Source organism: Heloderma suspectum, chromosome 6 (genome assembly GCF_057233095.1).
Source record: "Heloderma suspectum isolate Gila_16-S chromosome 6, 16-S_ref, whole genome shotgun sequence".
NCBI classification, from domain to species: Eukaryota; Metazoa; Chordata; class Lepidosauria; order Squamata; family Helodermatidae; genus Heloderma; species Heloderma suspectum.
In genome coordinates, this window is record NC_139463.1 from 115,515,508 (window position 1) to 115,541,157 (window position 25,650).

At 45.8% G+C, this 25,650-nt stretch overlaps 2 protein-coding genes and 1 long non-coding RNA gene across 4 annotated transcripts in view; 1 reads left to right on the top strand and 2 right to left on the bottom strand.

Moving 5' to 3' along the window:
- The window catches only part of FIS1 (fission, mitochondrial 1), a 36,374-nt gene extending 32,080 nt beyond the window's left edge, over positions 1–4,294 (bottom strand). For both annotated transcript variants that reach the window (XM_084806244.1, XM_084806243.1), the window contains exon 1: positions 4,231–4,294. In XM_084806244.1, the coding sequence (XP_084662370.1) occupies positions 4,231–4,275 (45 nt within the window). In that variant the 5' untranslated portion in view covers positions 4,276–4,294. The remainder of the gene's footprint in view (positions 1–4,230) is intronic.
- A 274-nt stretch (positions 4,295–4,568) lies between these two features.
- On the top strand, positions 4,569–7,486 carry LOC146342674 (uncharacterized). Its single transcript, XR_014783957.1, has 2 exons — positions 4,569–4,674; positions 4,869–7,486. It is a non-coding gene; the product is annotated as an uncharacterized LOC146342674 (long non-coding RNA).
- A 10,600-nt stretch (positions 7,487–18,086) lies between these two features.
- LOC146342675 (snaclec agkisacutacin subunit B-like) lies at positions 18,087–25,317 on the bottom strand. Its single transcript, XM_084806250.1, is given in 4 exon segments — positions 18,087–18,192; positions 20,204–20,333; positions 21,826–21,945; positions 24,668–25,317. Coding segments are annotated over 4 exon segments (507 nt in total). The 5' UTR covers positions 24,854–25,317; the 3' UTR covers positions 18,087–18,121.
- Positions 25,318–25,650: the final 333 nt, after the last annotated feature.

Sequence of the window (25,650 nt, forward strand, 5' to 3'; positions counted from 1 at the left end):
GGGTAACATGTATGGTATAAAACCCATTTAGCCCAATAGCTCGTGGTTCAGAGAAGCTGTCTGATCCAACCATTAAGTACGCCTGTGTGCTGTAAGTTACCCAATAAAGTCTCCTTGTAAGTACACCCCCCTGCTGGAATCCCAAAACACAAGTGGGGCTAGAGCGCCTCACCCAGTATCAAACCCTGCTGTTAGAAGCCATGAAAGCAGGTATGAAGAAGTCAATTAATATGACCAAAGTGTCTAAAGTGCTGCAAGGTGCCACGGAGGCCCCAGAGCGTACTTGGAGCGTCTTTTAGATGCCTATCGCCAGTACACCCCCTCGACCCAGAAGCCCAAGAAGACGTGGATGAAAGAAGAAAAGAAGAAGACCCGGCAGAGGCAGAAGATTCTTAAAAAAGAACCAGTGTGCCCAGTGTGGACAAGATGGACATTAGTGGCATAAATGCCCAAATAAAATAAATCAAATACACAAAGGAGAAAACCAAAGGGGCCAGAATGGGCGAAGAGGGAGACAGCTTGAGAGGGGCCGTGACATTGACTTTGAAGGGCCGTGACACTGACTTCATAATTGACACTGGAGCGGCATCAAGAGCAAGCAAACGTTAGCCTTAAACAAGAAGTCCAAACACTGGGCAGAGTTCTTCAAGCCCAGCGTCGCTTTGTCTTAGAAAATAAGCCATTCCCATCACAGAAGTTCATCCTTTCCAACCAAGTGTTAAGGTATGAGTTAAAGAGGGAAAAATAACCCTTTGACTCCCAGATGGAGAGGACTGAGAACTGTCATACTTTCCACCCCCGCAGCTATGAAAGCAGCTGGACTTAAACCCTGGATACATTGGACACGAGTCAAGAGAGCGAGAGGGGGAGAGTAGACTGTAAACAGAAATCCTGAAAATCCTTTAAAAATCATTCTGAAAAAGCAGTAAGACGACTCAGGCTAGACCTTACTGTGGACACACCGGGAAACTGTCCCCCTGCGTACGGTCAGACCTGCAACTGGAGAATTGAAGAAGGGGACTAGACCCTACTGCAGCTTGCCAGGTGAATAGCTGCCCGGCATACGGTCAGATCCCAAAGAAGATCAAACATGCGTGTTGTAGTGTTAGCAGTGTTGCATTGTGTTTCCTTAATAAGGTGCAAAAAGGGGGGTCTGCCCCTAGAAAGAGAAGTTTGTCCCAGCAATTTGCTGATAATTACTGGCTTCACCTGGCTAACATCACCAGAGTAAAACATTTTTGTTTACCAAGAGGTATACCTGCAAACAGGCTTATTAGCTCTTGCCTAATACCTGTCTGTAGACATCCTAGGAAAATTCAAAAAGATACCATGTTAAGAGTTTATGGTGTAAGTTTAACTTATTCCCAAAATGCTAATTGGGGCGTGGTTGCAAAGATCCTACCCCCTACAGAGTTCACTCTACGCACCCCCATCGTTGCTGAAACAAATGCTACGTGTGCACGAACGCTTAATTGTCAAAAATTTTCCAGAAAATATAAAGCTATCCCTGGCCCCCTTCCACTGTAATAAAATTCAAATCGTATCTTTTAATGATGCCTACATTCTTTTGCCTCATAGATGGTTTTAGACATGTAGTTCCTGCACTTGGTCATTCATTCCTGCCAACTTGTCTAATAACCACCCATGTTGCCTCAGCCGCCTGGTGCCAATTCTTCCCCTGTAGCCCGGGAAAATCCGTCGACGGCAGCCTCGAGCACTCCAACTAACTAAAAATTGTAATAGTCATGTGCAGTTATATTCTGACTCAGAAAAATTGGCCTTAGCAATGTCACTGGTTGGGGTTCCAGGTTTAGCCTTGGCTGATGGTCTGGAGATCAACCAGTTAGCTTGCAGCTTAGCCAAAAGCATAAATGCCACCTCACGAGCATTGTCATTGTTAAATAAAGAGTTGCATGATCTAAGAGGTGCAGTTCTAGAAAATAGAGCTGGTATAGATTACCTCTTCCTTCTTCATCATTTAAGTTGTGAGACACACCAAAAGCTCTGTTGTTTTAACTTAACTGATAATGGCAATGCTGTAGATGAACAGATCAACAAGCTGCACAATATAGTAGCTAACAAAACAATAAGACAAAACAATTAGCTCAATTAGTTAACCCCTTGGCTTCCAGATCTTAGCTGGCTTGAAGCATTGTTCATCTTAATTCTACCAGTGTTGTTCATAAAAGTCTCTGCGTTCCTTGTCTTATGAGCTGTTTAACCAATCTGTTTTATGTCTCAGCTAGTAAAACTGCTGCCCTCTACGCTCTAATAGCCCAACAAGAGGCTAAGTAATATGTATGTCACAAAAAGCTTTGTATGGTTATCAAAAATGCTATAATTGTAATGAAATTATGCATTTAAGGGGGAATGTAGCAGCCATATCGGGGGTCAGACTAAGTAGCCCCATGCAGTCTCATGCTTTATGTTCTTGCTGAGCTCTTTCTCCCTTGAATATATTGTTGTAAGCTGACAAGACACAGGAATTCCTTATCTTGTCAAAGGTCATACAATTGTATATCTTGTTCTCTGCTGTTCTCTTCTGTTCTCTCCTTATCATGGCTACCTTATAACTCCGTGGTCTCTCTGACTCTGGGTTTTGCAACACTATATTGGCCAAATATACAAAGTAAGGATTTTTTAATTTTTTTATTTTTTGAAAGGGCACAATTCTGTGTCTGGCATAGGACTTTTTTTCTGACTAAACAGGCACAGGATTGCACCCTGAAAAAAGCTTTCAGGTGGGAGGAAGTGAGCGTACCTGGAAGAGGAGGGAAGAAGCAACCAGAAGCAAAGAGGGTTCAGAGGAAAACCCTGCTAAATCTGACCTCAAAGGCCCACCAAGCCCAGCACTTTATGCTACTGATTCTGGCTGGCAGACGCCCGGGTGTGGCAGATCAAGCAAATCGTCCACATTTGCATGATCTTGCCCCTGCTGCTTGATTAGGAAATTCTATAATTAAATGCCTCCAAGAGAACTCTGGGATTAAAAATGGGATACCAATGCCTAATATCACCCAGTATGGGCTTCTGACCCAAGAGTAATTAAAATGTCTTAGCTCTGAGGTTTGCCAGATATACCAGGCAATTAGAAATAGATCCTTTTGTGGCTTAGAAAGGAATCCAGATAAGGAGGTATCAATGTTAGATTTATGTTTACGACTTTCAATTAGTAAAGTCATTAGGTCAGATGGGGATAAGTGACCAGGAGGCCTCACTGGAGACAGTAAATAAGTAAGAACAAGCCCACAAGACAGGATGATATCAAGTGAATGAGATTGTGTTAAACATACCTGTAATATGTTAGGGAAAGTTAAGATGTTTGGATAAGTATGCTGGCACATTAATCTAGATAAGAAACTTCAAAATTCGATACTCTTATTTAGACATATGAAGATTTAGAGTAGGAACGTTATCTTTGGAATTCTTGGATAGAAACATAAGCCATAGTAAAAATAGTTTAGACATATTTTACAGCATTGAAAAGGTATATAAAGGAGACTCGGAACACACAACAGTGGAAGCTATCCTTTAGGACCAGCTTTCCCCAACACGTTGCCTGTAAAATCAACCTGGTAAGCATATTATCTTTGAGAATTAGCAAATATACTTGACTCTGCTTAGAAGCCTCGTTTAAGGATGATATCAGACGTTTTCGTGTGTTTGAATTTATGCATGCAGAAGCTCTTGTGTTTAGGACTGTTATGCTGATTGTTGTTGTTGTTCAGTCAAGTAAAAGGCAAAATCTTGTCCGAGAGAGAGTTTCTTAAGATCTAGAATTCTGCATTACCTACATCTGAGTGAAGTATTTCATTTTATTTATTAAATTCATTAATCGCCCATCTGGCTGGTCACCCAGCCGCTCTGGGCGATGTACAACGTACAATAAAACCATTCAAAACAATAAAATTCTACAATAAAAACATTGTCTAAAACACCCTAGCCCACCCCAAACGCCTGCCTGAACCACCACGTTTTTAATGCGCGGCGGAAGCTCATTGAAGAGGGGACTGAACTGGCTCTAGATGGCATCTGCTCAGGGGGACCTGACTGCATAAGCAGCAGACAGCTGATCGACGCTCACGACGCACTGACAACACGATTTGAGAGAAGCTCTGAGCCGGGGCACGTGCCGAGCCGGGAAGCTCAGGGGCGGGGCCGGGCCGGGCGCACCCACAGCCCCGCTGGCTCGCGCGTCGCCCCCCGCCCCCCCGGGGAAGGCTCACTCACCTGCAGGTCCTCCAGCGCCACCACTTCGCTGAGCACCGCCTCCATCGCGCCCGCTCCGGGAAGCAGAAGCAGGAACCGGAAACGGCTGTCACCCGGAAGCAGACCCTTTCCTCCTTGCTTGCTCTAGGGCAAGACAGCCGCTCCCTCTATGGTAGCTGCTTTCCTCCTCTTCTTCTTCTTCTCCTCCTCCTCCTCGCTCCGAGCCTGCGCCACGCCCCCTTCTGCTCGCCACGTCGCGCGCGCGCGCGCGCGCGGCTCCGCCTCTGTCCGCTCCAGCGGCCGGCGGGCAGAATCCAAACACACCTGCGCGTGCGCCCGCCGTTTCCATGGTAACGGGAGTCCGCCGGAACGAGCTCCGTTTCTCCGCCTCCTCCTTCCCGTTCATTGGAGGAGGAGAAGGAAAGGACCGCCCCCGGCCGTTCGCAAACCCAGCTCAGATAGGAGGTCGGCCTCTCGCTACCTTTGCAGCGCAAAAGAGGGCGCCGTCCCGGAGGCATTTCGGGAGGGGGAGGGGGAGCGGGCGGGGGAAGAGCACTACGGTGGCCTGACTAGTTCAAAAAGCCTATTATTAATAATGTATTGGTACTATATAGTTAATATTATTTATCACCATTTTTGTTGTTGATATCTGGTTCCAGATGGCAAGGGCTGAGGCACAGGCGGCGTCTTCCGGTTCCAGGTGGCAAGGGCTGAGGCACAGGCGGCGTCTTCCGGTTCCAGGTGGCAAGGGCTGAGGCACAGGCGGCGTCTTCCGGTTCCAGGTGGCAAGGGCTGAGGCACAGAGGGAGCGCCTTGCCCATGGAGGTGGCAGCATTTGATGAAGTAGACCCTGATTGATAAAAAGTTGATATAATGAATTTGTTAATGTTTAAGGTGGCAAAGTACGGCGTTAACTTCCTCTACGGGCATCGCTCTAGGCCTTGGCATCTCCGTGGTGAAAGCATCGGAGGTTAGAGTGGAAAAATGATTTCTATTTGAGCGGGCAATTGGTTTTATGTCTTAAGGTGACTCTTCCCTTTTCTATCTCTAGGGTGAACGTCAGTGGTGAGAACTATGGCGCCCCAGTTAGTTCAAAAACCTTCCATTAGGTTTGTATGTGCTTATTGTTAAGGGTAGTGCGGTTATTCCCCTGCTGCAGATGGGAAGGGCGGAGGCGGATGTAGCTTCAGGTCAACCAGTGGGATTTGAACCAGAGGTCATGCTCTTAAAACCGCAGCCAGAACAGCCCTCTGGTGCATGGGCAAGTTAGAGACTGATGTCGAACCGGGCTAACTGAAAGCCGCAAGGATTAGAGCCAAGTCGCTTTTCGTCCTGAGACGCTCCTTTTCCTGATAGAAAGCAAGACTGCAGGATAGAAAGGAAGGCCGGGTGGTGCAGGCCTCACAGCTTGCCCCCCCCCCCCTGCAAAATATGAAGAGTTCAACGCCTTAAAAAAATAAAAGTACTTTTAGGACAGGTGTGGGGAACCTGTGGTGTTCCAGATGTTGTTGGACTACAACTCCCATGAACTCTGACCATTGACCATGCTGTTTTAGGATCATCCATGAGTGGTGGGGCAACTTGATGTCTGTGGGCCACACATGGCTCTTGGGCTGCTTGTTGCCAACGATTGGCATATACTTCTCTCTCTCTTTCTCTCCCTCTTTCACACATGCACAAACAGGCACCTAATTGGGACAGGGGAGTGTTAAGAAGGTGTTCATGTTTGAACTTGCCCTCAATTTTATGCATTTATCTGCTATTTTCTCAGTGGTAATTGGAACAAAAATAATCTTAACGACTCCCCTGCTGTTAATATGGTACTAAAAGGGTTAACAAAGAGTAAAGATGGCTGATTTGATCTGGGGGAGGCCTACAAGAAGAGCCCCTAGAAGACCCCAGATTCGTAACCGGCTTTATATTCCAGACTCTTGACCCCTGGGTGAGAAGACCTTGAAGTTTGATTCTGTGTTAAATGATGTTATTTCACTAACTGAAGACTCTGAGATTTTTCAGGACTGTCTTTGAAGAAAGGGGAAAAAATGTAGCTGTCTTTACAAGCGGCTTCACAGAGCTTGCTCAAGGCCACAACGTGCTGGCAGATGAACAGCAGAACTGAGCATGCTCAGATGCCTACTGAGAGGAGGAAAAATACTGTTTTGACATCTCGTGGTATACACCTGCTGGTAAGAGAATGTCCTTACTCAATGCTAGTTGGGCGGGGAAGTGTAGCCCTGAGCATGAGCGACAACTAGGAGGAGGTATTTGGGTGGGTATGACCAAAAATGGCCTACGATGATGGGGAGTTCAAAGAAGATATACCAGGGGGAAATGCGTCAACCAAGGTAACATGCCCAGATGGCAGACTTTGGGTCATACTTTGGGACATTTCAAAGTAACCTGTTTGTAATGGTGTCAGACACGTTCCCCAGACACATGAAATTGTGGGATATAGATGAGACACCTTGCTTCTGATTGGTGAACAAATGCTCTAACCACATGCACCCCATTTTTATTGGAAGCTGATCGTCTCATTGCTCCTTGGGCCCCACCTTTGACCAGAGCAGGGGTATAAAAGCACAGGGAATGGGAGCTCCGGGGGTGGTGCTTTTGTTCCTTTTGCTCTGGTTCCTGCTGCTGCTACTCCACTTCCCTCTTTCTGCCGTGCCACCAGACCCAAGGATTTGGGTAACTATGGACCTCTTTAGACTCTTAGACTTTGGAACTTAAGGTGTTTTCTGAAAGTAGAACTTAGAATTATTTCTGAGTTTAGGACTTAGAATGCTTTCTAAGCTTGAGACTTAGAGGTTATTTCTGAGGAGGGGATTTGGAATCCCATCTTCAGAGATGGTAAATGAAATTATTTCCAGGTCTTGGGTTTTCCGTCCACTCTGACTCCTACCTCTATTCTTCATAGGCCTAGAGGAACTTAGTAATGCTTTAGCATAGCCGTTATTCAAGTAAGAAGCAGGAGGAGGTAATGGGAGGGTTAACACCTGGTTTAGGTTGTTTTAGTTTAGCTTTGAACCGCAAGTAGTAAACAAAAGAAAGTTGGAAAGAGGAGTCATAACAATGTTAGAAGCTCAAGCCGTTATCTTATTGGCCAAGTTCATAATACCAGCTTTGGCAATTGCAATCCTTTTGGTTAATCTTCTATTTTTGTTGCATTCTCTTTCCCTGTAATTGGAGAGAAAGTTTCTAACACTCATATAACCATCATGCCGCTTTCTTTATTTTGTGTTTTTCTGAAATAAAGCCTTGAATGGATTTCAATCTACGCTTTTGTCTGTAGTGAAGTTTGTCCATTGGGATTAGCTTGGTTATCCACTGGGGTGCTTCGGACCCATTTGGTGCAGGTTCTGAGGTGAAATGGGACCGAATTTACACCTGCCATACCGTTTACCAGTGCATGGCGATAAGGTAATGCAGTGTGTTGCTTATTTGGTTAATGAGGCAAAATGAGCTTCAGGCCAGGAACTGGTATAATAGCATGTAGCAAATGGGAATAGATCTCTTAACAGTAACAAGCAGGGTTTGTGCTTGCAAAGTTTCACGGCCCAAAGTTTGTCTTCAAGTAGAGTACACGTCAAGGATTGGCACTTGTTTTCCTGTCAGGGATCTTGTGCCTTTTACAGCTGAGCAAGGGACAAATCCATCCCGTGAAGTTTTCCCCACCACTACATCTCTCAACTGGGAAAAACTGCATTTAATTTTTGCATGGGCAACCTAGTGGAAATGTATATCCATGTGGATCTTGTTGAAATCTGGCAGGATGATAGATCCTTGCCTGTGCCCACGTATTGGTCATTTTTTTTTTTTGAATCTGTGTGGATTTAGCATTCTGTTAACACTTTTCACTTGGATTTTCTCATAAGTGTCTTTAGGAAGGAAAAACTACATTAGAATAGGCCCCAAGATTTTATAGCACGCTATGCATTTTCAAGTTTTCCTCCTTAGCTGTCATGAGGTCTAGAAACTTGTTCCAACTAAAATGAAAGAGGCTGAATTCCACGCTAGACCCCAAATCCTGCAGTAACCTGACAGTCCTGCATCTGTACAGAATACATGCACATATATACTGCCCAGAAATTTGCCAGGAGAGGCTTGGTGGCTTGAGGCACCCAGTCCAGGTGAACAAGATTAGGTGCAATGTGACATCTCATTCTTCTTTCATCTCCTGGATGAAATAATTTGAATCCCCTGACCTTGTTTGATCATCTGTGGGGTATTAAAAACCCTACTAGGGGGTTTAGAAGTTCTAGAAGGTGAAGTGGGAGAAATAATTTTGAGCGATTAGCTGCAAATGCAGAAACCAGAGGCACCATTGCTGATTGGAGTCACTGCTGTACTGCCCCTAAAGTCCCTTTTCAGTTGTGCACTTCCGCTGTTCGTAGTGTATGCCCAATGCTCATCTCACCTCCTGCCTCTGCTTCCCACAAACTTTCCACTTGGTGGAAGTAGTCCAAGGACAGTATAAATCAAAGCTCCCTCACTCTCCCTCTTTCTCTCTCTCTCTGCACTCTATGCTGATTGAAAAGAGAGTTTGGGGTTCTTGACACTGGCTTGTCCCTAGATTCTTTGTCAAGAGAGCTGCTGATCTCTCTCTCTCTGGCTCTGTCTGTTTACTAACACTATATGCAATGTTACCTATAGCTCACTTTTTGCATTTCCTCAGCTGTTGACCAAGAAGTGGAAAGGAAGATCTACCCTATCTTGGAGGCTGACAGTCTTTGCAGCAAGTAGCCTGAGTTTAGAGAGCCTTCTGTTCCCCTCTTTTAACCCCGAGAATAGCGTAATCCAGGAAGGGTCTTAGAAGAACCTTCTTTGTCCATTTCCTTCCATTCTCAGAGAGGGCCATTTATTCTGGCATAAGCTTTCATGGATTATAGTCCACTTTATCAGGTGTTAACCTGGACTGAGGTTAACACTCAGATTAACCTCAGATTAACCTCAGATTAATTTAACAGGACTGAGTGTTAACCTCAGATTGACAGATCTGGAGAGGTACTGGGAGAGGTGTAAATTCTTGTCAAAGCCAATTGAAATGCAAAAAGTTCAGGCAGTGATAATTGCCTTAATAGTTACCATTCACAAAATGTTGGGTGATAACACAGAAATCGTTTCAGTGGTGAGCCAAGTAGCATGTGTAGTGTGAATATTTGTCCCTATTCAAAACACCGGAAATAGAGTTGAATCTCTTGATGAATTGCCCTTTAGCACTTTCGTGTGGATATCTGTCTTCAAAATTCCTTTGTCTTGTGTTCCATAAAATGCAAAGCATTGATGGCACTATATAGCGCTCAAGGATCCATCCATCAAATCCACACCAGGAATCTGTGTCTTTGGCTTAGTGCTGGAGATGGATCGAGTGTGTGTGTGTGTATGTGTGTGCATGTTTAATGGAGGATCTGCCATGCTTGTTTCTTTGTCTCAGCAGCATAGGTGCAACCTGAAACCTGTTAGTACCTAGCAGGGGCTAATCTAATTGAACCTGCAAAACTCCTCTAGGAGTAGACTGTAAAATTGCAGACATCGTGGCTCTCACATCACAACCTGACAAGTTTCTCTCTCCCCTCCCCCCACCCCCGTTTTTGGCCTGATGAGGTGTTCTGAAGGACCTGAAAGCTTTCATCATCATCATCTTAACTTCTGTAAACCACCCAGAGAGCTTCAGCTATGGAGCAGTATAGAAATGCAATAGATGGTGGTAATAATAATTTCATTTCTATACTGCCAAAGCTCTCAGGACAGTTCACAAACATTGAACATATTTTGCAGCATTTTGGTCAGTCATCCATACGGTAGATTTTGGTGACTCAGAGGGTGGGGGGTGGGGTGTTCCTATGGTCCATCAAGCTATCTATGCTTTTTGAAGGCATTCTTGAACACTGGTCACCAACACGTTGTTGTAGTTGCACAAAAGGACCATTAGGAGGCAATGTGGTTACATGAACTGAGTGTACTTCACTGACATTCACCGTGTATTTATTCCAGAGGAGTACCTGCATTAGGCTGTTACTTCAATTTGTTCACTGCAGGCTTACTATTTCCTTGGGAAATGTCTTGTAAAGTTCCACTTTAACTAGGACTCATGCTGTATCCAAGTGCGCCTATTCACATATCTCCCCACCTCCACCAAAGTTTATTGTTTTACCCAGGATTTTTCTGTTCTGTCAAATGGTCAGTTCCATTTCTGCAGCTGGCATTATGTTTGGCACCAACATATTGCCAAAGAGGAAATATATCAGCAAAAAAGAGGACACCCATTTGTATACAATTCGCACGTGCTAATTTATACATACAGATGCAAGTTTAGAAATGATTCTTGTATTTTGAAAAGAAATACAATCCATCTCACCATAGTGGGGGAGACTATGACCACGTGACCTGTGTGCCCTGCTTCTCACTGTGCTGTCCACGTGCTGACTCTTGATGGGCAACTGTGAGGCCCTTCTCTGCTCTCCCTTATGGTTCTTTACGTCAGATTTGATTGGACAGCCCATCAAATAAAGGGCATCTTCAAATAAAGGACTGTCTGTGGCGCTCATTTTTACAGAGGGGAAGCTCCAGATGGTTGTACCCGCTGTCTTCATTTCCCTACCAGCTCTGTAAAAAAAAGAGCCAGTGTAGTGTAGTGGTTAGAGTGACGGGCTGGGAGCCGGGAGATCCAGGTTCTAGTCCCCACTCGGCCATGGAAGCTCACTGGGTGATTTTGGGCCAGTCACAGACTCTCAGCCCAACCTACCTCACAGGGTTGTTGTTGTGAGGATACAACGGAGAGGAAGAGGATAATGTAAGCCGCCTTGGGTTCCTTGCAAGAGGAAAAAAAGGCGGGATATAAATGCAAAAAGAAAGAAAGAAAGAAAGAAAAGAATCAATCAGTCATTTATTGTTACAGTCAATGACCAGCATAGCAGATAAAAATGCATAAAACACATAAAATGACACACACAATACATAAGATAAAATAAGATAAAAACATAAGATGAGAGAAACAGGATAATATTATACAGTTTGTGATCATATTTCAATCTCCCAAGGAGGGTTACAGAATCTCTGAGGTCAGTTCTTGGTGATTTTTGCATGCTGCAGCACAGAATTTGGTAACGTTAAGAGTGGTGGCTGCATTTAATAAATTTGTTAATAGTCTACAACCAGCTCATATGTATAAACATATCCTTTGGGATATGCCTTGAATAATCAAATATAAGTAAATAATGACGCCAAGGGGGGAGCCCACCAATCAATGTTGTTTTTCAAAAGTTCAGCAGGAATATTGTCGATACCAGGGGCTTTCCCTCTCTTAAGTTGATTAATCAGTGACTTAATTTCTTTATCAGAAACTGGAGACCATTCAGGGAGATCAGCCATCTTCTCTGTGCGAAATTAATAAGCAGCCTCAACGTGTATTTTCCGGAAATATGCTTCCCAAATATCGGGTGTGATTAAGGAAGCTAAAGGGGAGGCATCCTTAGGTAAAAATTTTGATATCCGTTTCCAGAAGACTGAAGAGTTCTTGTCTCTGGCTGCCTGTATAAGCCGAACCCATGTTGCTTTGGTATCATCTTTCTTCTTCTGGGCCTCTATCTGTTTATAAGCTCTCTTTTTCTCTAATAATTGATTAAGAAGGCTCGAGACATCTGACCTTGCTGCAGCCTTATAAGAATAATATGCAGAATTGAGCGCCTTTTTTGCTTCCCGGCAATCTGTATCAAACCACCGCTTTGAATGCCTACTTACTCTTTTCTTTTGTAAATCAGCATCGTGAGTCAGTATTGGATTCAGTAACGGCAATAAATTATTGTAGGCGGTTACTGGCTCCTGGCCCACTGGCCTTTCCACTATAGCTGCGCGGCACTCTAACATGCCTTCATCCTCTAAAGCTGCCTTCAGCTTCTGCTCGAGTAGGGGTGACCATTTAGCACGACACCCCAATTGCTGGGTAGGTGTTATATAAGCCCCTGACTGGATCTTAAGATGCAACTTGCGTTCTAAAGGAGCCATACGGAGCAGAAGTGGTTAGTGGTCTCCCACAAATACGGGTAGCACCTGAAAGTTCTTAACAAAAGGGAATCAGCTTTCATTGATTAACATGTAGTCAATAGCACTGCATCTTGTTCCAGCCATGAATGTGAAATCCCCTGGATGATCCCCTAAGGTAGATCCATTCAAAATAGCAACATTCAGTCTTTCAGCCATTCTAGCAAGGCATATACCAGCATAGTTTGCCGGGCCATCTTTAGAGGAGCGAGGATAATGGGAATAGAGATGTTCTTCCTCGTTGTCAGCAATAGGCACCTTATATTTAACATAAAGAAAATGATCGTTTGGGCCCAGTCTGGTGTTAAAATCCCCTCCCTAAAAGGACCTTATCTACAACATTGTCTGCTATTAGATCTTCGAGGTAATGTTCCAGATCAGCCCAGATCATTGTGGTGATCATCTTTCTTTGTGGCGGGGTGAGATATATATATTTACCACCAGTATAGGAACAGCCTAATTTAATAAGTATTGCCATAGCCTGTTGATTCAACGGCTGTAATAAGGTGCACCTAGCCCTCTATGCACTAGATACTATTATTCCTAACCCCCCTTTAAGCCTCCCTGGGCCCACTGCTGGTGTTGCCCCACTACTATAGGAGTGGTAGCCATCAATCAGCAGGTCCTCAGCTGTCCAGGTCTCTTGTATTAATATTATATCATAATTCTGCTGAAAGAGGGAGTGCTCCTGACTTTTACAGCGTGCCCACCCTGCTACATTCCATGAGATGATTTCCAAAGGTTTTATTGTATCCTGTATATGCTGGTCTGAGACTCGTCATGCTTTGGCCCCCTCAGTAAGTAGCTGTTCAAAAAAGTTACTCTCCTTATTCATTAGGGGATCTTCAACTATCATACATAATTCGGGGTCACCTGAGGGAACAATCAAATTTGAAATGGGGGCTCTCTTCCTTACTATTACATTGGGTTCCAATGGGAGTTCAATTTTGTCTTCATCCAGTGTCTTCCTTGATGAACTACAAATGAGAAGGTGGTCATTCTCTGTCTTTTCCTTGGAATGAGAGGCCCACGTTAAGTCCTTCAGAGTAGCCACCAAACATTCAAGGCGATTTAAAAGGCAATTTATTTTAAAAAATAAAAGAATAGAAAGGAAGAACTGCTGCTACTGCTAGGTGTCGGTGCCAGATCAGATCCGGGAGCCCAGTGGACCCCCACCCCGTCCGCTGCCCCACGCCCGCCAAGCCCCCTTCTCTGCTCAACCTCCCCCTGCACTCGCCAAGCCACCCACCCTCACCCCGGGCCCATCTGGCGAGCTCTGGCAATCGCCATTTTGCAAAAAAAATAATAATAATGATCGCAGATATGCACGCATTTGATCTTATGCAAAATGGCACTATGAATGGCCAATATACGTAAGGTTACAGGTGTAAATGGCTCATTTAAGCATGCCAACAACCCACCCTTGCCAGGTTCACATGTATCAAGAAGAAGCCATGGCGCTGAGGGCTTGGACCGGCTGCAGTGATTGTGTGAACCAGGTCAGAGAGAGGGAAACAGGGTTAATTGAAGCTTGAAAGCTTGTGGGCAGGGGGCTGTAGGTGCCTCTTTCTGAAAAGATGATGTGAGGTAGTGTATCTGTTACCCAGTAGGAGTATGTATACTGCTAGCCTCCACTTATGTATGCCTTACTTGCATATGTAGTGAGTTTGTTGGTGAGCAATAAGGTGGACTTCACAGCGTTCTTATATGCTGTTTGTTGCCACCTAGAGACCTGTGTAATTTGGCCTAACCGGCAGCTTTATAGTTAATTAAGTAGGCCTTTCACACACCTTAATTAGTGCCAGGCAAGTAGAGTGACAGCTGTTTGGCCTATGCCAGGCTACCTCGTCCTTCTAAAGATAAGGGTGTCGTGCCTTGATTCTCACGGAGGAGCTGAGAGACTCCCCCTCCCATGCTAGAATGCTGGGGCCCTGTTCTCAGGGAAAGGGTGATGCTTTCTCCGGGAAAGGGTGGGTTCTCAGCCTGTGATGCTTCAAGCACCTTCAGGAATGAGGGAGGGAGCTATATATGCTTGTGCCCAAGAGCAGACCGGGTTGGTCTCGCTCCAAGGGGGAATATGCATACTGTGAGCCAGGAGAACTTTTGCCAGTCCTAGGAATGACTTCTCGTCTATCTTGGGGACCCAGACAGACACCCAGCTGTGACAGCTTCATTGGCTGATGAGAGGTGTGAGCTTTCTTCACATTTTTCTTTCTGCACCTATTTTCTATCAACAAACTGTCATCCTTTGCACAAGTGGCTTTGTTTCATCTTGGTAATCTAAAAGAATCTAATTTGACTGGGACCTGACAGAATCTGGACCCCAGATTGATACAGAACCCAGACAGCAAAGCCAGGAGTGTGGACAAACACACCTGTATTTGGCAGGGAGCAGAGGGAGGTTGGTTGTCATCGTAGTGACAAGAGAGCATACGACATCTGCCTTTGCTTCTAGATTCTTCCATCTGCTCAAGGTGCCCAGAAGACCAATGACCTGATGAAGGGCAGACGCAGTGTGTACCCAGAATGGAGCTATTTCTCCCCTTCCATGAGCCCCCAGGGGCCAGCCTGGCCTCCATCTGTGGCTCCCTCCTGCCTGTCTTGGTCCTTGCCCTCTTTGTTGTGCACCAAGAAACCCTGCTGGTTCGGGCCAACAGCTGTGAGCTCAGCTACCTGCCGCTGGTTGGGCTGGCACTCGGGGCCGTCCACGTGGCACCGCTTTCAATCTTCATTCCGCTGCAGCTGTGCAGTAGGGTGGCTGCGAATGAGCTTCTGCTGCAGCACAAGATGCGATTTGCTGCAGACTTCTCCAAGGGAAAAATCTGCAGTGCCATGACACACGGCTGTGAATGCAGAGTAAACTGTGGCAGTCTCCAGTTGCACTGCTGCATATTTTTAAAACTTTTTTTAAAATGCGCAGCTGCACAGCAATGTGAGGATGTGGCTGCGACGCCCCGGTTTTTAGGGGTTCTTTTGTGTTTTAGGGGTTCTTTTGTGTCTACCCATTTCTCGTTCGGTAAAATGTGGGTAGGTTGCTCCTTCATTACCATGCCAGCTGTTTGTACACAATTACACCGGAGGCCCTCCAGCCTCACACTTTCATGATGGTTCGCACATGCAAAGGGGCGTGCCCAGTTGAGAGGTAGTGCCCACCCATCATTCCAAAATGGATCCCTCTGAGGTTAGGCTTTTGTCCGACATTCCACAGCACTGCGGTTGTGCCCCTTTTTCCTTTGTTTCCCAAGATATGAGCTCATAGGAATCAGTGTTTCTGTGGTTGGAGCAAAGCTGGTCCTGGACCTCCTGTTCCCCCCCACACATCTAGTAGGTCCAGTATCTCGAGGTGTTTCCATGAAACCCCCTGGCCCTTGGCCACTGACTCCAAAGCAGCCATTGCGAAGATACAAAGCTACGAAGTTGTGGTTGAAGAAATGAGCACGCTTCTTCGTGCTGCTGTAACTGTGCAGCTGCAAAGGAATGAGGAGGAGGAGTAGCGATGGGGCGTCACACAGTGAAGCCATAATCACTGAGCATGCCCACCATACGCCTACCACAAAATGCAAAGTTGGTTCAGGGAAGAGACAGACAGCTTGGCAACCACAGGAACCCCACGGTAGACAAAAAAATCAGAGCAAAACGCCTCTGCAGAAATCCGCATTTTAAGGATGAAAACCACGGTATGGCCGCAAAATGGCGACTGTGTCATATGTCCTGAAGGACCTCGAATTGCAGCAGCCCCAGAGTAAATGGCTCATATAGATGAACCCTCAGTTTCCTTTGCTGCCTGCTGTTCCTCGGACAGCTTGTGCACAGATCCTGCTTGCTGCACCACAGTCTCTTTGGGATGACTTTTGCCCTCTGTCTCTCTTGCATCCTGGCCAAGATGCTAATGGTCATGGCAGCTTTCAGGGCCACCAACCCTGGTGGCCGCACAAGGCTGTGGCTGAGCTCCCAGGTGCCCCGAGCTAAGGTCCTACTGGGCTGCCTCTCCCAGTTCCTCCTGTGCACAGTGTAGTTAGTGGCTTCCCCTCCCTCCCTCCCTTGAAGGAGACTTGGACTCCATTCCCCATGCCATCACTCTGTTGTGTGGCAAAGGCTCACATGCCACGTTCTGGGCCATGCCGGCCTATCTGGGCCTGCTGGCAGGATTTAGCTTGACCGGGGCCTTCTTAGCATGGAACCTCCATGATACCTTCAGCAAAGCTTGGCTGATCTGTTTCAGCTTATTGGGGTGCCTCAGTGTCTGGGTTGCATTTGCCCAGCCTACCTCACATCAAGGGAACAGTGTGCGGTGGCCACAGAGGCCTTCGCTATCCTAGGCCCCTATTTGGCCTTGCTTAGCAGGATGTATCTCCCCAGGTGTTACATTTTCTGGTGTTACATTTTGTTGTCACGCCCTGAGCTGAGCACCAGAAGGCTCCTTGTGAGAATGACAAAATGCTCTGGGATTTAACCTCCTCTGGAACAGAAATGACTGTGGAGAAAAAGAATTCACAAGCTTTTGAATTGCATCTGTGGACATTTCTTGCTCGTCTCCAATTTGCCTGTGGGTATTTGAGGATGTCAAGAAATGAAAATTTTGGCTCTGGCAGGCATGGGTTCAAGAACGCTTCCTCTCTTTTATGGATTTATTATTATGTCCTTGGTCAGCCCCCTTCTGGAAAATGGGGATATTAGAGTTATAAGTCATAGTATTATTGTCAGAGTCAGTTGTTTGGACATCGTGAATGAAATAAGAATTCCCCTTGATAAAGAGACATTCTTGAAATGCACTGAGAACCATAAACATTGGCATATCTAGGGTTGTCTTTCTTTTGGCTTTTACAGCTGTTTTTTAAACCCTTTTTAACATGGATACAGATCTTAATAAATTAAAAACATCCCATCGAAGATGAGTTGTAGAACACCCCCTCAAAAAAATTGTATCTTCTCTTTGAATTCAGAGTGCATTTTCATTTGGCTCTGGAGATGTGGTTCAGGTTGTAGGAAACTTATTATGCTCAAATTCAGAGGAAGGGCAAGATGTGAGTGTCTGTCTCCACCTCCTGCCATAAAACAAAAAGTTTTTAAAATTCAAGGACCACCTGCTCCCATATGGATCTCCTTGTGCCTTAAGAATTACTTGTGGGTCTGTTCTCTGGAGCCAGAGACTGGGAAACAGGGCCTTTTTAGTGATGGGCTGCTATCTGTGGAATACTCCCCAAGCACCCACATTCAAGTCTTTCTCGCAACAGATTAAAATATATATATTTATCTAGGCTTTTAATTATTGTATCATTTTGCTGCTGCTGCAGTAAATTACTATCTAGTTTCACTGGCACTTTATCTGGATCTCATTTCTGCCACTGATATTTTAGTTTTCTGTTATTTCTTTTATAATGTATTCTGTATTTTTTGTAAGCTGTGTCAGACATTGATCTTTAATAGGTAGATATAAATGTATTAAGTCAATCCATTGTTTCAGAAAGCACACATGTGTAATATTTTCAGTCCTTCTTGCCAATGAGGAACATCTATATCAATGGTTTCCTGTATAATTTTCTGGATACTCTCACAGACACTCCTTCTCAGAACCAATTCAAATGTTCAGAAGAAACATATGATATAAGTCTCCTTGGACCGTACCATTTCAGAATGCAAGTGAGGCATCATGCATTTAAAGGCTCCTAGATAACAAAAACTCCCTACAGGTCAAAGCATTTTCTTTACTCTGTGCAACTTAAAAGCTCAGTACTCCAGAGAATAAATAAACCATTTGGAGTTGTATGTGCTCCAGAGCACTTTCAGCTCCTGGATTAATAATCACCAAGCAAAGCTACAGCACAGCTTCTTAGAGCCAGAAGGAGTTCTCCATCCACTGTGGCCTGCATCCTCATTCCAGAAGGTATTTGCAGATGGACATGTGCAGAGATACATTAGGTGCATACTTCCAGTAAGTGGTACCTAAAAGAAAGATGGGGCAGCTGAAAATGGAATCCAGGAAATCTGAGTGGCAGCATGTTTCTCTGTCTTTTATATCAGTTCTCACTCCTTGTTTTTGTTGTTATTATTCTGACTGGGATTGTTAACTGTGGCTCTATCCCAACCTGCGCTAGAGTGTTGCAGCAGATAAGAGTGTGGGGTCTGGATGTGGGCACAGAAGCAAGTGTGTGCTAAACTGAGGGAAGGAAAGAAGACTGGCTCTGCCCCTTAGATCACTAAAAACCACTCCCTGATGTGAGAAAGCCACACTTACTGACCCGAAAGCCCCCAAAGCTCTCATAAGCTGTTAACTTGCCCAGCTACTGAGATTTTCTTCTGGAAGCTCTGCTCAGAGTACACTGACTTTCTGAGTTGCAGTTGGGAGCAAAAGGGAACGAGGCCTTTTCAGTTGTGCCACCTAGGCCAGCCCTATTGTCATGGACAGCTTAGAGGACGCAGCAGTCGGGAAACAAGCCAAGACTGTTACCATCTCTCTGAAAGAGGGACGGAACAGCAACAAGAAACCCCTGACTCCACCCAAATACAACTACGTCCAGTGCCCCCTAGTGACTAAACTATATAATGACAGTATCCACATACCTACCATTAGGCAGAATGAGGCAGCGTGTGCTGGAGTGCAGGGAGGAGCAGCATGGTGTTTGGAAGATACCTATATGCCACACGGCCTGCCCTGCACCCCCTAAGCTAGCCTGCTGCCCTCGGGTGCAGGGGAGAATGCTGTCCAATTGCCAGTCTTGATGTAAGATTCAGCTGCCGGTCTGGTCATCTTTTGTGCATGGAACAGGGCCGGGGGAGGTGCCATCTTATCCCTCACCTGAGCCAGCAGAATGTCTTGGGCCAACCCCGATGGCATCTTTTCTCTGGAACTCCCCACATCATTTCTGCGCAACAGGTAAAGGCATCTATATTTTCTCGGGCTTCTCATAGTGTTAGATTTTAATGCCACAGGCTTTTTGAGCCATATCAGCGTTTTGTTTACTTTAAAAGTTTCCTGTGGATTTTATTCTGTTACTGTTTTCATATGTTTCTAGCCGCCTCTGGAATCTTTGGTTGAGAGGCAGAATGTAAATGTGTGAATAAATAAGCACATTAATAAATACATACATATCCCCATCTGCTCATGCCACATCTCCTCTACGCTTCCCTTTCACATATGTGTATGTGCGTGCGCTATATATATATATATAATTTTTTTTTTGAACCGAAACAAAGCCCAAACTAATAATGGAAACACATCAGGCTGTGTTCCCAATAAGTTATGGAGGGTGTTTCCACCCGTGATGCTTAAATTGTTTTCTGTTTACTAAGGGTGCAATCCTATGCACGTTTAGACAAAAAAAAGTCCCACAACTCTCAGCATTACCCAGCCAGCATGTAAGACATTATGCTGGGAGCTGTAGAGCTTTTTTCTGTCTAAGCCTGCATAGGATTGCGCCCTAAACTGGTTTCTAACGCGAGTGAAGAACCCCACAGTTGAGAAGCCCAAATTCATTCCCCCTTTGACGGTACGTGTGTTTCCACCCTGCCATTCCATCATTTCTTCACATCAACACTAGAAGCTGGTTGGCCATTGCAGGCTGAATGCACTGAAGTAAAAGAACCAACGGTCACTTGGCAGCTGCACCCTCTGCCTTCCAGAAAGACTATCATGAGACTGACCTGGCCCCATACATCAGTCAGAGAGCGGGGAGCCGTAGGGAGCGTGTTTCATCCCTCCTTGCCAGAAAGAGCACCTATAAGAATGCTGAAACTAAGAACAGGATCCTGAGTTTTGCTTTTTTTCCCCTCCTCCCTCCCAATGCATTTTTGTGTCATGCCTTTTAGACTGTAAACCTGAGGGCAGGGCTGTCTCATCATTAATCTTTGTAAGCCACTCTGGGAACCTTTTTTGGCTGAAGAGCAGGATAAAAATATTGTAGGTAAAAATATAAGGGAGCCCCCCCCCCCCCGCACTCCACACCCCTCCGCAAACCTTTATCTTCCAGTGTGTCAACAGCCACATAATTATGGTGTAGCAGATGGTATCCCAGAGGTAAAGGCTCCCTAAACTTATTATAGTCCCGTGTGGAATTATCCGTCCACGTCCAGGGTGATGCTTGGTACTAAGGATCCAAGAATTAAAACAAAACAAGATCACTGTCAAAGATCATGAAAGGCCATTGCTTGGGAAACTAAGGCTGCAATCCTATACAAGAAGCAAAAAAAGAATGTGCCCCTGATATTGGTGACAATATTCTCAGGTGCTTATCCCACCCCCACTTGCAATCCTATATTACGCATTTACCTGGGATTAAGCCCGATTGAACTCAGTTCAATTTACTGATTGTGCTAAATAGCTCGATAATAGGCTAATAGCTGAAACACATTCACAAAATTTGCAATTTCATGATTGTTGTTTTCTTAAAAGTAAATCACAGGAATAGAGGAGAGGTGCCAGACCACCGCACTGGAGAAGGACGGGGTGTCTTTAATCCTTTGTCCTCGCTGTAGTCCTACTCTGAATTAGAGGGGGTGGGGGAGGACTGTGGTTGCTATTTGGATTAGGAGGGCAGCTCCCATCACCATCATTAGCCACTTCTCTTCCAATCCAAAAAGCAGGAGTGGGGGGTGGGATGCGGACTGGGACCATGGTAGGAAGAAAAGTCCCCCCTACAAATCTAGCCTGCCTGGGGTCCCGATTCAATGCTCTGGAGTTCCCCAGATGGCCATGCCTCCTTTCCCCCGCTTGATCCTTTGGTGGTTGTCTGACTTTTGTGCAGTTTTTTCCCTATTCTAAAAGGTTGAAATACTAAGGCTAAGTTACTGGCAGAAGAGCTTTAAGCAAAAATATGCTGGCGTTTGGGCCTGCCCCCTCTTGCCTGTGGCTCTGCCCACCACTGGAATGTGGCTTCTCCTAAATGGCAAGGGCCTTTCTACATCAGGCTGTTATCCCACACTTTTACCAAGGCTTCTGCTTCCAGATTCTTTGTGGGATTAAGATTGTCTCCTTTGTGCTTTTTTTCCCAGGGGTTTTCTTTCTGTGCCTTTCTATATGTTTCATTATACAACCACCAGATGGCTGTTGTGGTATAACGGAACTGCATAATCACACGGGGCTTTATAACATGTTTTCTACATAATAACAGATTTTCCTCGTTAGGAAAAAACCCTGCGATAATGGCTGCAAAGAGCAGGACTGGCCCTGGAGGATGAGGAAGTCATGTAAAGGACCTGCAAACTACTGTGAGTGAGCAATCACGTGCGCGCAATAAAAGCTTCGTGGAGAAAGGCTCAAAGAGGTGGTGAGAAAAAAAACAGCTTTTTCCCTTTAAACCAAGGCCTGCACTCCATGCACACCTTGTTTTAAATGGAAAATGCAGCTTTTAATTGCCACCAAAATTTGGTGGCAGTGTGGCGGCGGTTATTAGAGCGCCGGTGGGGGGGCAGAGGAGGGAGCCTGCAAAGTTGCCCAGCCCTTTTCTAAATGATCTCTACATTGAATGAATGGTCCAGGACTGCATACATTTCAGAACTCCAGAAACAATGAGGTAGACAAGCCCCATGTGAAACCCCTCCACTTGCATAATAAAAAGAGTTGTGTATCCCCTTTCTTACACGGGTTTTATGTGCTCCAAGCCAGTAACCATCCTGTTTCCTCATCAGGTGAAAGATGAAATTGTCTTCGTCATCACTATGAACAGAGGCTAAGTGGGCGTGGAGTCTGTTACCCTTGTCCTGAGGTAAAATAAGCAGAGCAAGCATCGGTGGAACTGCCATCCCTTTCCAGCACTCGAAACACCAATCACCCAGGATCTATCTGGTTGAAAAAAGTTCCCTCTTGGCCGATGGGGTGGGAGGGTTCAACCAACTGATTTTTGCTGCGGGTATACATGAGGAAGCTGTCATAATGCACACGGGCACATGATGGTATAATATATTGGCCGTCTTTGCAGCGCAATGAATGTGCACTGCGTTCTCACATGGAGATCCACCCATTAGGGAGAAACTAGACAATGCTGGGAATATTGCCACCTTGCCTGCAAGTTACAGGAAGGGGGCAGTGTTGCAGTTAGTTCATGGGAATTTGAGCATAGCTAGCCTTAGGATCTCTATAGCCTACAGTGTGGTTTCCTGCTCCTCCTCTCTCTCTCCCCCCCCCCTTGACCTCATCCATTGCTGGTGTTTGCGCTCTCTCTCCTGCCAGTGCTATAGAACACAAAGAAATGGACCCAACAAACTCTTGTTTGAAAATGCTGTACCTGTATTTTTATGCAAGAATATTGCGAGGAAACCATTTTACCTTATCTTCACTGAAGAAGAGCGTGGTCTCCTTTTTTTAGCCTTGTGTGCATGTGGTACTGGTAAACACTCATTCTGTTCTGCCTTTTTGTTTTTTCTCTGCTAACTGCCTTTTTAACAGGAGGCAGCAATACCAAGCAATTCCCATCAGACAAGACATACACTGCATGAATGCAATCACAGTGCACATTGTTTGTTATGTAAATAGCAGCTGCGGGGAAGCTGATGCAGCTTTTGGAGTGGGGACAGGGCCTTTAAAACAAGGATGCATTTTTGAGCTGCCACATGGAGGTGGCAATGTTTTTGAATCACACCCTGAGGCTTTGAAAAAGGAATCTCAGACCTGGTTCGCACGACCACCGCAGCCCACTTAATTCAGCTACGGTGGGTTGCAGCGTGTGCTGGCATGTGCCAGCCGGCTTTTGAATATTCAGGCTGTGACCACGGCTTGTTGTGTTGTCTGAATCTGGCGAGAGTGGGTTGTTGGCGTGATTAACAAACCACCCACAACCCTAAAACAGCCCATGGGTTCATGGTGATTTGTTAACCACACCAATAACTCACCCCTGCCACGTCCAGATGACATGACAAGCCGCAGTCACACAAGTCGCAAAATGGCTGCCCAAACACGCTGCAGCCCACCGTGTCTTAAATAAGCCATGTTGGGCTGTTCAATCATCAAGCAGGCCCTCGGTGCCCTATTTCTAGCAGGATGGGCCGTAGGGAGGAAATATAACTCGATGGTAGAGCGTATGCCTTGCTTGCAGAAGATCCCAGGTTCAGTGCCTGGCATTTGCAGTTGGAAGGATCAGGTGGCAAGTAATGCAAAAGACCTTTCTAAGAACATAAGAGCCCTGCGGGATCAGTCCAAGAGTCCATCTAGTCCAGCATTCTGTTCACACCGTGGCCAACCCGCTGCCCACAGGAAACCCACAAGCAGAATGTGAGCACAACAGCACCCTCCCGCCTATGTTCCCCAGCAACTGGTGTACACAGGCATGTTGCCTCTGGTACTGGAGGTAGCATACAGCTATCAGGACTAGTAGCCATTCATAGCCTTCTTCTCCAAGAATTTGTCTAATTGGTGACCATCACTATGTCTTGTGGTAGCAAATTCCATAGTTTCACTATGCTCTGTGTGAAGCAGCCCTTTTATCTGACCTGAATCTCCCACCAGTCAGTTCCATGGGATGACCTCGGGTTCTAGTATTATGAGAGAGGGAGAAAAATGTCTCCCTGTCCACATTCTCCACACCATACATAATTTTGTACACCTCTATCATGCCTCCCCTTCCTCACCTTTTCTCCAAGCTAAAAAATCCCAGCTGTTGCAACCTTCCCTTATAGGGGAGTTGCTCCAGCCCCTGGATCATTTTCATTGCCCTTTTCTGTACTTCCTCTCCAGGACCCTAAAAAGCCACTACCAGTCAGAGTAAAACCACCCTGGCTTAGATGGACATTTAGCCTGACCTAGTATAAGACAGCTTCCTCTTTTCTCAAAGCATTGTTTGTAGGAGGGCATGTAACTCAGTGGTAGAACAGTTGCAGAAGTTCCCTGGTTCAGTTCCTGGTCTGTCCAGGAAGCAGTGCAGGCTGGTGGCTCTGATTTTGGTGGGGCTATGGATCCATCCCGGTTCTCAAGCAGAAGCAGACAGAACTCTAAAGGAGCTCTCCAAGATGCTGAACCTACTTTACGGAGCAGGTTCAGAACCTTGGATAGCCCCTTTAAAGTTCTGGCTGGTTTTGACTGGAGCCCAGAATGGATCTACAGCCCCACCAGAATTGGAGCTAGCAGCCTCCATTACCAAGAAGTGCTGGGAAATATCCCTATCTGAGTTTCTGGAGAGCCAGTGGAGAGAATACTGGGCTCAACAGACCAATGACCTGGGGTGTTTCCAAATGGAGAGCTCCTGGCACTGACACTCAGAAAGCCTTGTGCAGTTATTCTGCCTTCTCTTCCTTAATGTTTTTCCCCCCTGGTAAGGAAAAAGATGGGAGAAGCAGTAGGAAAACATGGAAGGCTACAAATTGAAGACAGCATCATCTGGACCCCTGTAAAAATCCATGAATGAGGTACGACAAACTGCACAATAAAAGCCACGTTTGGATATACCCAGAGTCTAACACACCTTCTCAAGATGTGTACACACACACGTACACAATGTACCTTAGCAGTTTTTCAGGAGGTTGGGGAGTGCTCCAGCCGGTAACAAGCATCTTTGTACTGGAACCAGTTATCCTCACAGCATCCTTGAGTGCAAGGACATAAGCGTCCTAGAAAGGAAGGAAACGGAACTCTATGAGAGGAGAGCAGCAGTAGCAAAATGTCACAGGGCGGACCCATAGCTCAGTGGAGGGTACATGCTTTGCATGCAGAAGGCTACAGGTTCATACCTTGGCATCTCCCGTTAAAAGGATCAGGTGGCTGGTGATGGAAGAAAGGCCTCTGCCTGAGACACTGGAGACGTACTGCTCATCAGCTTAGACCAGGGGTTAGACTGGGGGTGAGGGGTGGACTTTTTCAGCCAATGAGCCTCATACCAACAGTGGCGTGACCAAAGCCGAAAGAGGACATAGCCTAAATTGTTCGTTTCTGTGTCTATCCCTGCACTTCTCTGTCTCTCTCCCCTTCTCTTCCTCTCTGTCTCACTGCATTTTCACAACCAACTCAAGTCCCATTGATTTCATACTACACCAAGTATGAATATAGATCCGACCCAGTATTTTTCCTGTTGAACATGTGTAGCAAAATCCTTGCTCCCCTAGTCATGGACCACCCCTTCCATCCCCCAAATTTTTTTCCTTCTTTTTGGAGTTGCCCCTGGGACTGTCCCAGGTCAAGGACACTTGGAATTTATGCTGGTGAGGATGCTAGACATATTTTGTTGGACACCCCTAGCCAGTCTCACAGACCTACATGTCTTTGTGGGGAAAGGAATGGCTGTGAAAGCCAATTCAATATCAATAGCCTTCAGAGCCACCTGATGACATAGGCCCAAAAGTGATGAACACAAATATATCAAGGGTGGCCTTTCCTTCAAAGGGTGTTAGTTTACTGTATTGAGTCCACCTCTCACTTAAAAGATGGTATCTCTCTGCTTTCAGGATCCTTGGGGGGGGAGGCACATTCTTTTTGGATTT